The sequence below is a fragment of the Nicotiana attenuata genome, chromosome 8 (genome assembly GCF_001879085.1).
Source record: "Nicotiana attenuata strain UT chromosome 8, NIATTr2, whole genome shotgun sequence".
In the NCBI taxonomy this organism is placed as follows: domain Eukaryota; kingdom Viridiplantae; phylum Streptophyta; class Magnoliopsida; order Solanales; family Solanaceae; genus Nicotiana; species Nicotiana attenuata.
This window is the reverse complement of record NC_031996.1, coordinates 30,713,838-30,726,856: the sequence shown is the minus strand read 5'-3', so window position 1 is coordinate 30,726,856 and position 13,019 is coordinate 30,713,838. Positions and strand designations below refer to the sequence as shown.

The window sequence follows — 13,019 nt, the reverse complement described above, 5'->3', positions numbered from 1 at the left end:
GCATGCCTATAGGATTTTTAGATCGCTCATTCTCAAGTTTGTTACTGCTTTGCCTCATTCTGAATTAGTAATAGATACCATGCTCATAGGATTCTACCCAAACACTAGGCAGGCCTTAGGTAATAACAACAAAATTGAATTCGCTCCTGTTAATTAATAATCGCTACAACCAGCAGGTAGGCCTGATTTTTCTTGAATAGTGCACAAAAATGTATTGTTGATTCTAATGGAAAAGATGGATATGAGGTGAATGAAGGAACTACTGAAAAGCATAGAGTGAACATCAACCTAAAAAAATGTACTTGCAGAACATGGGACCTCACTGGGGTCCCATGTCCTCATGCAATTAGAGCATTACTGTACAAAAAAGTGAATCCTGTGTCTGAGATTCATTGGTGGTTCACCAAGGAGGCTTATCTCTCTACTTATGCACATAAGTTAGAACCAACTAGAGGACAGAAGTTCTGGAATATAGAGCCAACTCATGCAATGGATCCACCCTTGCTAGTGAATATGGCTGGTAGGCCTAAAGTGAAGAGGACTAGAGAAAAGAATGAGACAATAAATAGGCAAGGGGAGTGGTCTCAATCCAGAAAAGGCAGGGTGATAACTTGTTCCACATGTAGAAAGCTTGGGCATAATGCTAGGGGATGTCAAAAGGTAACCTGACACACCTTTACTATATTACTTCTTAGCTGAATTAACATAGTGTCCTAATTTTGTTACTTTATATCTTTGGCAGCAAAGCAAGGGAAAACAGCCACAGGTTGGTAAGAAAACAAAAAAGAGGTCGAGGACAACTGTTGATGAAGATCATGAGGACAATATGGCTAGATCTCCAGCTGCTGCAGGGTTGTCCTTAGAAGAGGAGCTGCAACTAACAGCACCACAAGCCAGTCAGGCCAGTCAAGCAAGCAGCAATTCTGGACCTCAATACATGTTTATGCCAACACCATCCCTGTCTAGGAAGCAATCAATCAGCAATGCAGAAGCTGATTTTGACTATCCAGAAGCAGATTTTGACTATCCAAAAGCAAACAATCCAGACCCACCTAGGCGTGTGTCAGAGGCAAAGACTAGACTCCAAAGGAGGGAGCAACTAGGCACAACAACTGGAACAAGGACTATTAACTTTGTTGGTGATGCCAGTGGTGTGAGTTTGCCAACACAACTTCCTTACTCACCCAAAAATCTTACATGGAGAGGAAAAGCTGCCATAACAGGAAACCAATTAGAGAGGCAACGACTAGCCAAGATGAAGTCAAGGAAGGGAAATGGAAATGCACAGAACTAGTCAAGTTCTGAACATGTGAATGGTTTTTGGTGTCTTGTATTGATGTAATTACTGCATGTGACAGTACTTTTAACTTAACTTTTAGGTCCTTTAACTTAAACTTTTCAAGGTGGATGTCATTTTATTACTTGGGTGGTATCAGTTTTTGGGGTTATAAAGTGACATCCCTTTTGGGTCCTTTCAACAGAATGATGTTGAATTATGTTGTCTATGAATGAAGTTATGTAATTGTTATGTTTATGTTGCTAAATGAAGTGTTAGCTGAATTTTAATGAAGTGCTAGCTGAATTTTAATGAAGTGTTAGCTGATTTTTAATGAAGTTATGCTGACTGCCCAGTTATATATTTCATTATGTTGTTGTAATATGTTGTGTTTGTCACAAGGGGATATACATTACAAAGGGAATTATATTGAAGTTATGTTGTGTTTGTGATAAAGGGAAGTATGATACAAGAAAGCTTTATACTTAAACAACAAAAATAACCAGTATTTCATTAGTTGGAAACATTAACAATACAAAGCAGCTAAGTAGCAATGCAACCTAATATTAGACACCCTTGGGAGTTAGACACATACTACTCCCAACTAGAGCTAACATTACAATGAACACATCTCCTAAGCCAATCAGTTCTTCATTGAAGCAGCAACGAACCCCAAAAATAGTCCTAAAATTATCAACAGAATGATCCATATGTTTGATACTTTCTCTTCCAATATTGCAACTTTAATCACTTGAGAATGGTTTTTAGCCTCCATGGAAGCTACTTCCTTCTTCAATTTCTCTATGTCCAACATAACAACATCCATTGTCGACCCCAATTCTCTATTTGCATTCATAGGATTAACTGGAAAAACTTCATCTTCCCACAAGAAAAATCGACATGAATAATCCTGTCAATAACAATAAATTACATTTAGACTAAAACACTTATACTTTATACAACTGAAAAATAGAAAAAACCAAACTTAGAAGATGAGACCAACAAACCTTAGGCTTAGGAAATTTATAAAACTTCCTTCCAGGATTAGAAATAGTTTTCGAAGTTAAGTTGCTTGCTATCATACCACAATGGCACTTAATCTGATGAGAGACGAGAGTAGATGAGCTTCCTTGAGACATTTCACAATCGAGGAAAGAAGGAGAGAAGATGAGCAAAAAAATTCTCTGATATGAACCCTAGAATTTATGCCTATGGTGGTATTGGGAAGGAGAAGGCATCTAACGGGTTATATTAACGGGTTACGGGTCGGATCTGTCCACGTTGGCTTCCAGATGGTATTCTAATTGCCTTGTTGGACGAGGGTTAAAAATAAGGGTAATTTTTTTCACTTTCCTAATGGTAGGCCTTTAAATGGCCTGATAGTATAACGGGGGAGATGAACGTACTATTTATCAAAGTAGAGGGGTATATTAGAGCCTTTTTCCTTTAATCAAATACATAGCTAAAACTATTTAAAGCCTCGTATAGCTATTTCCAGGAAATACGTTTCTTTCCTCTCATAACAGAGTCATTATGAGCAATTATAGAATAAATAAGAAGAATTGACTTAAACGATAGCTGAATAGGGAAAAGAAAGCAAAGTAAATTAGTGTATTCCAATAATATTCTGTGTCCTTACAAATGTTATTTCTCTCCTTTTATAGCTATTTCTAAGTAATACGCTTCTTTCCTCTCATAACAGAGTCATTATGAGCAATTAATGACATTTAATGTAATGTTATAATTGGCAATCGTAACTGTTTCGTGAAGATTTTATAATGTTTTCCATCATTGATGCTCATATATTACGGATAATACGTATCTATACTTTTTGCTATATAGGTTCATTCCTCCGATGTCTGTTCGAATTATCAAGAGGTCTGAGTAACCGTTCCTCCCTGTTTTCTTGCATTTTTGCCCGTGCCTGTTAAGGCTCATGTTTCTTCGAATATTCTTCACCAGTTGTCACTCTTTCATTGAACCATGTGTCTTGATATATCAGCACATAATTAATTCCATATGTTAACTTGATTTTTCCCAATACAGTGACCTCAAAAAACCAAAACTAAAACAAGAAGTGATCGCATGATCAACTCCAACTAAAGAGCTAGAAATAAAGGTAAACTCTTATTCTCTAAAGTATGTAGCTTTACCTGTAAGAGCACCAAAAACTTTGCACATGAGAGCATACACTGTCTTATAGCTAGGAAATAGTTAATTTTTACACAAATAATTAAGTGATGTTTTTGTTACAAATTAAAAAAATATATATCTTTAAGCTCGTAATATAATAAGTTTAGAGGTTAAAGAGCTTTACTGCAATAAACAAGTGAAGGTTATGATTGTTCTCCAAAGTGAAAAGTTCCACTTTTTCTTCAATTAGTGATAGATGGGGCAAAATCAGGAAATAGTAGGTGCAAAATGATAAATTATTCTTTTTATACCTTTTGACAATTGCCTCAGTTTAAAGTCGAAAAATGGGGGATAGATAGATGTCAATGCATGTTACTCCACCATATATAAAGTGTGAATATGACATTTCTCCTAGGATGGGGGGAAACAAATTGTCAAAGATCTTGACAAAGGAATAATGACTACCTTACAAACAAGGCAAAATGAGAAGAAAGGGTATCACATGCTTGCTTTAACACAGTGACACATCCATCATTTGGTTTCACACTTATGATTTTGACTCAACTTTTTGTTTATGTTACCACCTTTCAACTTTTTGTTTATGTTACCACCTTTTGTGCCTTTACTATTGGCAAAACTATAGTAAGTCAATTTGTTTCTTTAAAATAACATTTAACGAGAATGATTTTGATTCTGGCCTGGTTACCTTTTCTTCACAAGCCATGCATAAAATCAAAGGCGAACCCAAGATTTTCAAGGTGGCTAGGCACATGAGCGAACTGCTCGACCAGCGCACCATCTGACTTTTGATCGTAAGGGTTCCAGTCAAAATATATAATCGTTTCCAATATATATATATGCACATATAATTTTTGCCGAGGTTAATAGGGTCCAATGACCCCTCGTGAAAAACTATGAGGATTTTGTCCAATACTTTAAGATAAGGAGTAGTCTGGAAGCCTGGTAAAACCATGTGAGATTTGTATACAATTAATGGACATGTAAAGATTTTAGTTAATGTAAACAAATGTTTCCTTGCAGATCCCAATGTTTACCAGAATTGGTATAAATGCTGTTACAGAATCTATTAGAAGGTTGGTTAGACATAGAGGGACAACTACCATTTCTTTAGGCATTAGATGGAATAAAGAAAAAGAGGTAGTAAGTTAGTAACATGCATGACCATCATTAAAACAAAGTAAACAATGATGTTATGATACAACAAATCAATTATGTTGACATGCTTTTCGATTTTCCATTGTCTCCTTCCAAAGAAAGAATATAAAAGTAATGTGAAGAATCCAATCTATCTATCAATCTCTCCATAAAAATAAAGGTATCCCAGTGAACAAGGCATCACGTGTTCACGCAGGGTCCGGAAAAGGGCCGCACCTAAGGATATAATGTAGATAGTCTACCATTAGGGGTGTCAAATGGGCGGGTTGGGTCAATTTTGGGCGGGTCAAAATGGGTTGAGTCAATAATTGGGCGGGTCAAATGACCAGTCCAAAAGTTACTTGGGCTAAGATGGGTTGGGTCAAAATGGGTTAAAATTCGGGTCATAACCCAACCCGCCCAACTCTTATTAAACATTAATTAATATGTGTTATTTTCTTATAAATTGTATAATTACTAAATAAGGTTTTTTTGCTTTTGTTATGGTCATATTTAAAATATTAAACAAAAAATAAAATTATTTCTAAGATATTTTGACAAACTTACTCATGGATTAATTTGGGCTAAAAATTAGCCCAATCATTAGTGGCTGTCTCCATGGCTCGAACGCGTGATGTATCAATCTCCCCATAAATTCATCAATCTTCCCTCTATATATATATATCCCAAGAAATCTCCTCATAGAAGCAATCCTTTTATCTCCATACTGACAAAGAACTCAGAGAAATGGACAATAAGCTTCACTATTTTCATTATCTCCAATTCTTGTTGCTGCTATCTTCTTCTTGCTTCTCACTTGTTGCTTTTTCTTGGATTAGTCCATACAATGAAAATAAGAACTATGAAGGCTCTTCTGATCTTGTTAATCTTGAATACCATATGGGCCCTGTTCTTTCTTCTCCTATTAAACTTTATATAATATGGTACGGCAATTGGAACCCTTCTCATCAAGCCACCATCAGAGACTTTCTCAACTCATTTTCTTCTTCTTATGCACCTCATCCTTCTGTTGCTGATTGGTGGCGAACCATTCGTCTCTACACAGATCAAACTGGCCAAAACATCTCAACCATTTCACTTTCTGGTGAATTCTTTGACTTCAAGTACTCACAAGGAAAGTACCTTAGCAGATTATCCGTGCAATATGTGATTAAAAATGCAGTCAGATCATACCCTAAAGCTCTACCTTTGAATTATAAGAATGGAGTTTACTTAGTGTTAACATCTTATGATGTTCAAGTTCAAGAATTTTGTAGGGCTGTATGTGGTTTTCATTACTTCACATTCCCATCAATTCTTGGAGTGACAGTGCCTTATGCTTGGGTAGGTTATAGTGGGAAACAATGCCCTGGTTTCTGTGCTTATCCTTTTGCTTGGCCTAAGAATTCAGGGAAACCACCACCAAGCACAATAAATGGAGGAAACAGCTTAATGGGGGCACCAAATGGTGATCCGGGGGTCGACGGAATGATCAGTGTGATAGCTCATGAGCTTGCTGAGGTCTCAAGTAACCCTCTTGTGAATGCTTGGTATGCTGGGAATGATCCTATTGCACCTACTGAGATTGCTGATTTGTGCTTGGGTGTCTATGGAACTGGTGCTGGTGGTGGATTTGTTGGACAAGTGTATAAGGATTCTTGGGGGAATGGCTTCAATTTGCATGGAGTGAAAGGGAGAAAGTTTCTTGTTCAATGGGTTTGGAACCCTCTCAGGAAGAGATGTTTTGGTCCGAATGCCATGGATTAGATTAGTCATGGTCATTGACTATATAGATAGAAGGATGTTATTCTTGTACAGAGTTGTTTCAAGCTAAATTATTCCTCTTTAAAGTATTTTTGCTTTATGTAATTTCTTTCTTTTCCCCAACTGTTCTGCTAATTACTAGAGTCATGTTTCTGTTTCCAAATGTGCATTATGCATACTTCACTAACCATAACTTTCTTTAGTCCTGCTTTCAAATTATTATATAATGCTAATCAATTGACATGGTGGAAGTATAAAGGTGACTTGCTAACAAATAAATAAGATAGGCCTACAGACAGCAACAAGAGGTTGCTTCCTGTTATCTTTATTCTACTCTTATTATAACAAGCCTTCTCCAAATTCTATTGGAGTGAACTTTCTGGATTCAGCCTTACTTCAATGTTCAGCTTGGTGGTGACCAGTTGAAGTCTTATCTTGTTGAGCGCCAAAAGAGCTTCTTTCATGTTGATTCTTGCATCTGGTGACAATGAAGTGCAGCTTAAAGCCAATTCCATGACAGAAACCAAGCATTGCATCTCAGCATTTAGAGGTTCTTTCTTTGGTCTCATCAAATCTGCATCCACTAGTTGTGTAACTCCAGAAGGAAGCGAGTTGTTTACCCATTGTTTTAGGCTTAAATCTCCAGTAAACATTTCATCACTAGGCCTCCTCCTTGTGAATGTTTCCATCATCACGATACCAAAGCTGTAGACGTCACAACTTGTTGATACAAGTCCATCTTGTCCATACTCTGCAATGATGATGTTAGAAATCATCAGTTTAAAGTATTTTATACTAGTTCGATAGATGAATCATCATGCGAGAAAGATAAGAGAAGAAGTTGAGGTACCTGGCGCAATGTATCCAATGGTCCCAATAGTCTTAGTTTGTCTAGAACTATCCTCTGCACCTAACAGTTTCGCAATCCCAAAATCACTTAAATGGCCAACCATGTTGTGATCTAGCAAAATGTTGCTAGGCTTCAAATCACAATGCACCACTGGCTCTGAATAACCGTTATGGAGATAGTCTAAGGCAGATGCTACATCTATCATTATGTCCAATCTATGCAACATGTCTAAGAATAAGTCATGAGAGTGTAACCATTTGTCAAGGGTGCCATTTGGCATGTACTCCAATATTAAGGCCTTGAACTTAGAGTTGGAACAAGAAGTTATGACTTTCGTCAGGTTTCTATGCCGAAGGTTGCGTAAGATCTCACATTCTGTGTCAAAGCTCTTGAATGCACCTTCAAGTTCCAGGTTGAATACCTTCACTGCGAATGTCATCCCATCCTTTATCCCTTTGTACACCTTGCTAAAACTCCCAATACCAAGCAAATTGTCCGTGCTGAATCCATTTGTTGCTTGTTGAAGTTCATAATACGAAACTCTTTCGTAGGCCCTCATGGATGATACCTGATCAGTTAATCCTGATGGCTCATTTCTATTTCTTCTTCTTCTTAAAATAAGAAATCCAACGGCTAATGCAACAAATACCGATGTTATTCCCAAAAGACTATACAGGATCGAGAAAAGCACTCTTTTTCTCCTCGCCCTTCGCGGAGACTTGACTTGACATGGAGGCACTTGGAGCCTTGATACACCACATAATGCATGATTAGACACAAAAGACTGATTGGTGAAGTTTGCGAAAGGACCACCAGATGGAATTTCTCCGCTGAGTTTATTGAAGGAAACATTAAGGTATCTGAGGTACACAAGAGCTTCTAAGGACTTTGGTATTTCACCAGTTAGATTGTTATAACTCAAATCCAAGAATTCCAAGCTTAACAATTTCCCAGAAGACTCTGGAATGGGGCCATCTATTCTGTTGTGTGATAGAGAAAAATTAATCAATTTTTGTAGACCTCCCATCATGCTAGGAATCATGCCTGAAAAGTCATTGTATGACAATTCAATTTTTGTAATAGCCTTTAGATTTCCAATTATGGGAGACAGAACACCAGAAAATGAGTTTGATGCTGCATCAAGTATCAATAGATCTTGAAGGCTCCACAGGCTCTCAGGTAAACTGGAGTTCAATCTGTTGGAAGCTAAATAAAGATTTCTCAAACTAGTAAGGTTCCCCAAACACGACGGTAATGGACCTGAAATTTTATTTTGCCTAACACTCAGGTCTCCAATATTTTGTAAAGAGCAAATTTCATCTGGAATAGTCCCACTTATCATGTTACTTTGTATAAGAAACCTTTGAAGCTTCTGCAAACCTCTAACAGTTTTGGGGATGAACCCTGTCAAATCATTGTCAAATAGTGATATGATAATCACATTTGTTAGGTTTCCAATTTCTTCTGGTATAATGCCACTGAGTTTGCACCAGGGTGCAGAAAATATTCTGAGAGAGCTCGAGAAATTACCGATAGAAGCCGGAAGAATGCCATTCAAGGGATTTGGACCAATGACCAGTTCTCTTAGATTTCGACATCTTGTCAGTGAAGTCAGGAAGGTTAATTCTGAAGAGGGATTCTGGTCGATCAACTTGTTTTGCCCTAACTGTAGAAGTTGAAGGAATTCTAACTTACTTAGGGAATCAGGAATGGAGCCTGAAAAGCTGTTGTTTGAAAGGTCTAGAGCAATGAGTTTTGATGCATTAGAGATTGAAGCAGGGAAAAGGCCACTGAGATTATTCATTCCCAAATAAATTTCTTGGAGATTTGGTGTCCCTTGGCCTACATTTAATGGTAGACTCCCTGAAAGCTGACAATCCACAATGGTCAAGATTTGGAGGGATGAAATGTTGAAAAGGCTTGCTGGAATTGAGCCACTCAGCGTATTTTGATACAACCCGAATATTTGGAGCTTTTGAAGGTATCCAATCTCCATTGGTATTTCACCTGCCAAATTAGGAAATTCAATAACACACAACTGATTGAATATAAATGAAGTGGCAATGAGGAAAAGGGACAAAAATTAAAATTAACTGAACATCCAAAATGCATTTGGAGAAATAGAAAGACATCTCTTAAAACTAAATAGCACGCGAAATTGATGAATCCCATTTTAGATGCTTCGAGGGAAAATATATGCTTGAAAAGCACTTGCATGTATTGCTAGATGAAACATAAGAAAATAATACCTTTCAAGTAGGTAACTCCAAGCTGCAGTGCTATCAGCATAGTTAAGTTCCCGATCTCTGCTGGTATGCTTCCAGTGAAATCATTTTGAGACAATGATAATATTTGAAGTTTTGAGCAGTTCTGCAAATTTGGAGGAATCAAGCCATCAAACCGATTGCTTGAAAGTGCAAGTACCTCTAAATTTGGAAGATTGTCGCATATATTTCCAGGAAGTTTCCCATAAAGATTGTTATTTGTTAGACCAATCTGTTTAAGTGATGACTGGTTAAACATAGTTGGTGGTATAGATCCTATAAGCTTATTATCTTGCAGGTCTATGGAATTCAGGCAACAAAGTCTAGTGATTTCTTGAGGAATTTCTCCAGCAAGAAAATTCCCTCGTAGTCTTAAATACTTTAGTTTTGTTATATTAAAAAGGGATGGAGGGATATTACCCGAAAATTGGTTAAACGAAAGGTACAAGGAATGGAGGTTTGGTAACAGGCCGAAAAATGATGGGATTGAACCAGTAAAGTTGTTATTCATGACATTGATCATTTTCAATCTCCTCAAACGAGCTAACTCCTCAGGCAAACTCCCATAGAAGCTATTGTTTCTGATATCGAGGGAAATGAGAAACGAGAGATTTCCAAGTTGTGGTGGAACCATTCCATTAAGGTTCATACTAGAAAGATTTAAGGTAGTGACTCTTTGGTGGCGAGGGCCACAAGTAACTCCTATCCAACTACAAGTAGGGGTAAAAGTGGACCAGTTTCGAGCTAAGAGGTAGTGAGAATCGTATAAAGAAAATTGAGATCGCAAGGTAAGAAGTGCTGTTTGATCAGTAGTGATATTAACAATTGACAAACAAGTATTCATTTGCTGAAGCAGCAAAAGTACAACAGCAAGATGAATACAACCTTTCTCCATTACACTTTGGAAGACTCTCTTCACAAATATGTCTTTTGAAGTCATTGGATATTCATGCTTTCTAGGATTAACTTATAAGAAACTTAGGAATCGTTTTTTCAGGAGCATCACACCTACTTTCAACAGAAACGAGTGGAATTTTCTTCTGAACAAGAACATTAAGTCTGATGGTGATTTTGCATCACTAGATCTTAAGAAGGAACGCTAAGTCAACTTTGGAGTTTGTTTCTGAGGTTGTCATCCCTTTGATTAGTCTTTCTTTCACACTGGCCATGAAAAATCTGTAATCTTAAAGCTTGAAAGATCAGAAATACTGGAGTTGTGTACACACTAACCAAAATGAAACAAATCTCTGGAAATAACGTCAGAAGTTTTTGAATTGAGATGTTGATTGAAGTGCTTGATTTTTGACTAACCATATAAATTTTCAAAGCGTGTTTCTCTGAAAAATGTTAGAAACATCAAAAGTCACAAAGATCTACGCGAAACTGTTCAAATGTTGTTTTCTTTCCTAGCAACTTTATTTTCCCAAGCCATGTCCAGTTGATCTTGGACAGTAAAAGTAGCAAATCTTGAACAACTGTTTAGAAGAGATAGGCATTTAGTAGACAAATCTAAATGGTGGATCAAAGAGTGCTATTCTTAGTTAGAGTCCAATGGCTAAATTCTTCACGGCTCAGATAAGAAAGAGGTAACCAGGAGAGTTATTGAAAATGAACAATAGATAGGTCAAATATTGCTATTCCTAGTTATAGTCCAATACTTAAATTTGTCATGGCTCAGGTAAGAAAGAGGTAAGCATGAAAGTTATTGTAATACCAATCGATGTTTTCTTCTTCATCATCCACTTGTTTGTGCTATCAATTTTCTTGGACTTGAATAGATTCCAGTTTGCTGAAATCTGTTTCTACACTTGGTAAAGAGTTATAATGGTGCAAAATGTTCCTTTTCATATGTTGGATTAAAGTGAACTCTGTATTGATGATTGTCTATGCGAATATAGTGTTGTTTCTAGAGCTTAATGCTGCGACTACAATGTATTTGGAAATTATAAAAAGATGAGATCATACCTGCCAAAGAAAAAGGTGAAAAATAGGCAAAACAAAAAAATGAAGTCATCTACGTCAAGAATCTCTAGGCCAAGATCTGTCAATATCAAGTGCGCGCGACTAGTGCTTGCATGCACAGCGCGCACTAGTCTGCAAATTTTCCCATCTTTGCTAGGCTTCAACTATGACTCGTTTTAATTGAATTGCAGTTGCTTCTCCGTCCAATAATGCTGCTGTAAAATCAAAATATCAACAAACTCCATCAAATAGCATCAGTTTCACTCCCATCAATGTGAAGATGAGAATTAGGAATTCTACTATTTACATGTTCTTTAGGAGTCCATTACGGGGATGATGACTGAACTATACAAAATGATTGAACAAAGTCACTTTATTTTAGTTTGTTACTTTAGTTTGTAACGTGAAAATCACTCAATTTATCCTAGTGCACACAAATAGTCACTCATATCAATATTTCATGTGGAATAAAATGACATGGCATACATGAAATTTTTTATTATTTGATCAAATAACACCCAAACAAAACATAAAAATCTAACTATACACACGAACCGACCCGACCCGCTAAATAAAAATCCACCCACTTAATAAAATAAACACTAAACACTAACCAAAAAAACCCATCATTTCACGCAACTCACTTCTTCTTCTTCTTCTTCTCCATAGTTTCATTCTAGTACAGATTGAGCTTTTCAACATGGCATCGAGTACAAAATTGCAAAATGAATCTTGGCAGGCATATCTCTAAATGAATTTTGTGACTAGATCTGTTTTTCATAATCAAATGGAAATGAATACGGTGAGGTTGATGGTGAAATTTCAGGAAGCGTTGCTGTTATATTTACAAGGCCAAAATTTATGGAATAGCTTCTTGATTGTTTTTGGGTGAATAGGTGAAGAAATGAATTGGTACTTTAGCGTGAAATGATGGGTCTGAGGGAATTGGTTAGTGTTTAGTGTTTAGTGTTTATTTTATTATTTATTAAGCGAGTGGGTTTTTATTTAGCGACTTGTGTCGGGAATTGGGTGTATGGGTAGATTTCTTATATTTTGTTTGGATGTTATTTGTCAAATAATAAAAAAATTCATGCGGACTGTCATGTCATTTTATTCCACATGAAATATTGATACTTCTGGTTGAGTGACTATTTATGGAATCAATTACTCAAATGGTCACTCAACAATCTCAAATTATCTCTTAAACTCATTTTTCTTTTATTTGTAACAACAAAGTCACTAAACTATGCCTATTGCGCTCAGAAGGTCACTAAACTAGATTTTTTATATTTTGGATTGCCAAATACTTATTTTACCCTCTAAATTATAAACATTTATCTTCTTTTATTTTTTTTAAACTTTTTAATATTATGATTTTCCCTTTTTAATTTATATTATGGACTTACCTATAAAATAAATAAATATTATTTATAAATTAAAATAAAAAAGTATTCAAGAATCTATAATGCTGGAATAACAAAATAATGAGCGTAGTAAGAAAATTAATTAGAATAATTTGTTCGTAATAATATTTTAGTATTAACAACAAAAAATCAAAAATTTATTTACACAATTCAGAATGAAAGAAAATAAAGGTTGTAAAATATATATTCCA

At 36.1% G+C, this 13,019-nt stretch overlaps 2 protein-coding genes across 7 annotated transcripts; one reads left to right on the top strand and one right to left on the bottom strand.

The window, feature by feature from the left end:
* On the top strand, positions 5,243 to 6,451 carry LOC109231168 (protein EXORDIUM-like 7). The gene has a single exon (XM_019396743.1). It carries the CDS (start codon positions 5,312 to 5,314, stop codon positions 6,329 to 6,331), a length of 1,020 nt encoding a protein of 339 aa, XP_019252288.1. The 5' UTR covers positions 5,243 to 5,311; the 3' UTR covers positions 6,332 to 6,451.
* LOC109231166 (receptor kinase-like protein Xa21) lies at positions 6,513 to 12,485 on the bottom strand. Of its 6 annotated transcripts, XM_019396738.1 has the most exons (6): positions 12,019 to 12,485; positions 11,408 to 11,619; positions 11,157 to 11,238; positions 9,428 to 9,548; positions 7,179 to 9,185; positions 6,513 to 7,079 (listed from the first exon to the last, which is right to left on the bottom strand). In XM_019396738.1, the coding sequence occupies exons 4-6, from the start codon at positions 9,465 to 9,467 to the stop codon at positions 6,691 to 6,693; spliced, it is 2,436 nt and encodes an 811-aa protein (XP_019252283.1). In that variant the 5' UTR covers positions 9,468 to 9,548; positions 11,157 to 11,238; positions 11,408 to 11,619; positions 12,019 to 12,485; the 3' UTR covers positions 6,513 to 6,690. The 6 variants fall into 6 exon arrangements, with proteins under 6 accessions (XP_019252283.1, XP_019252284.1, XP_019252286.1 ...); XM_019396739.1 differs by lacking the exon at positions 11,157 to 11,238; XM_019396741.1 differs by having other exon boundaries at positions 11,157 to 11,616.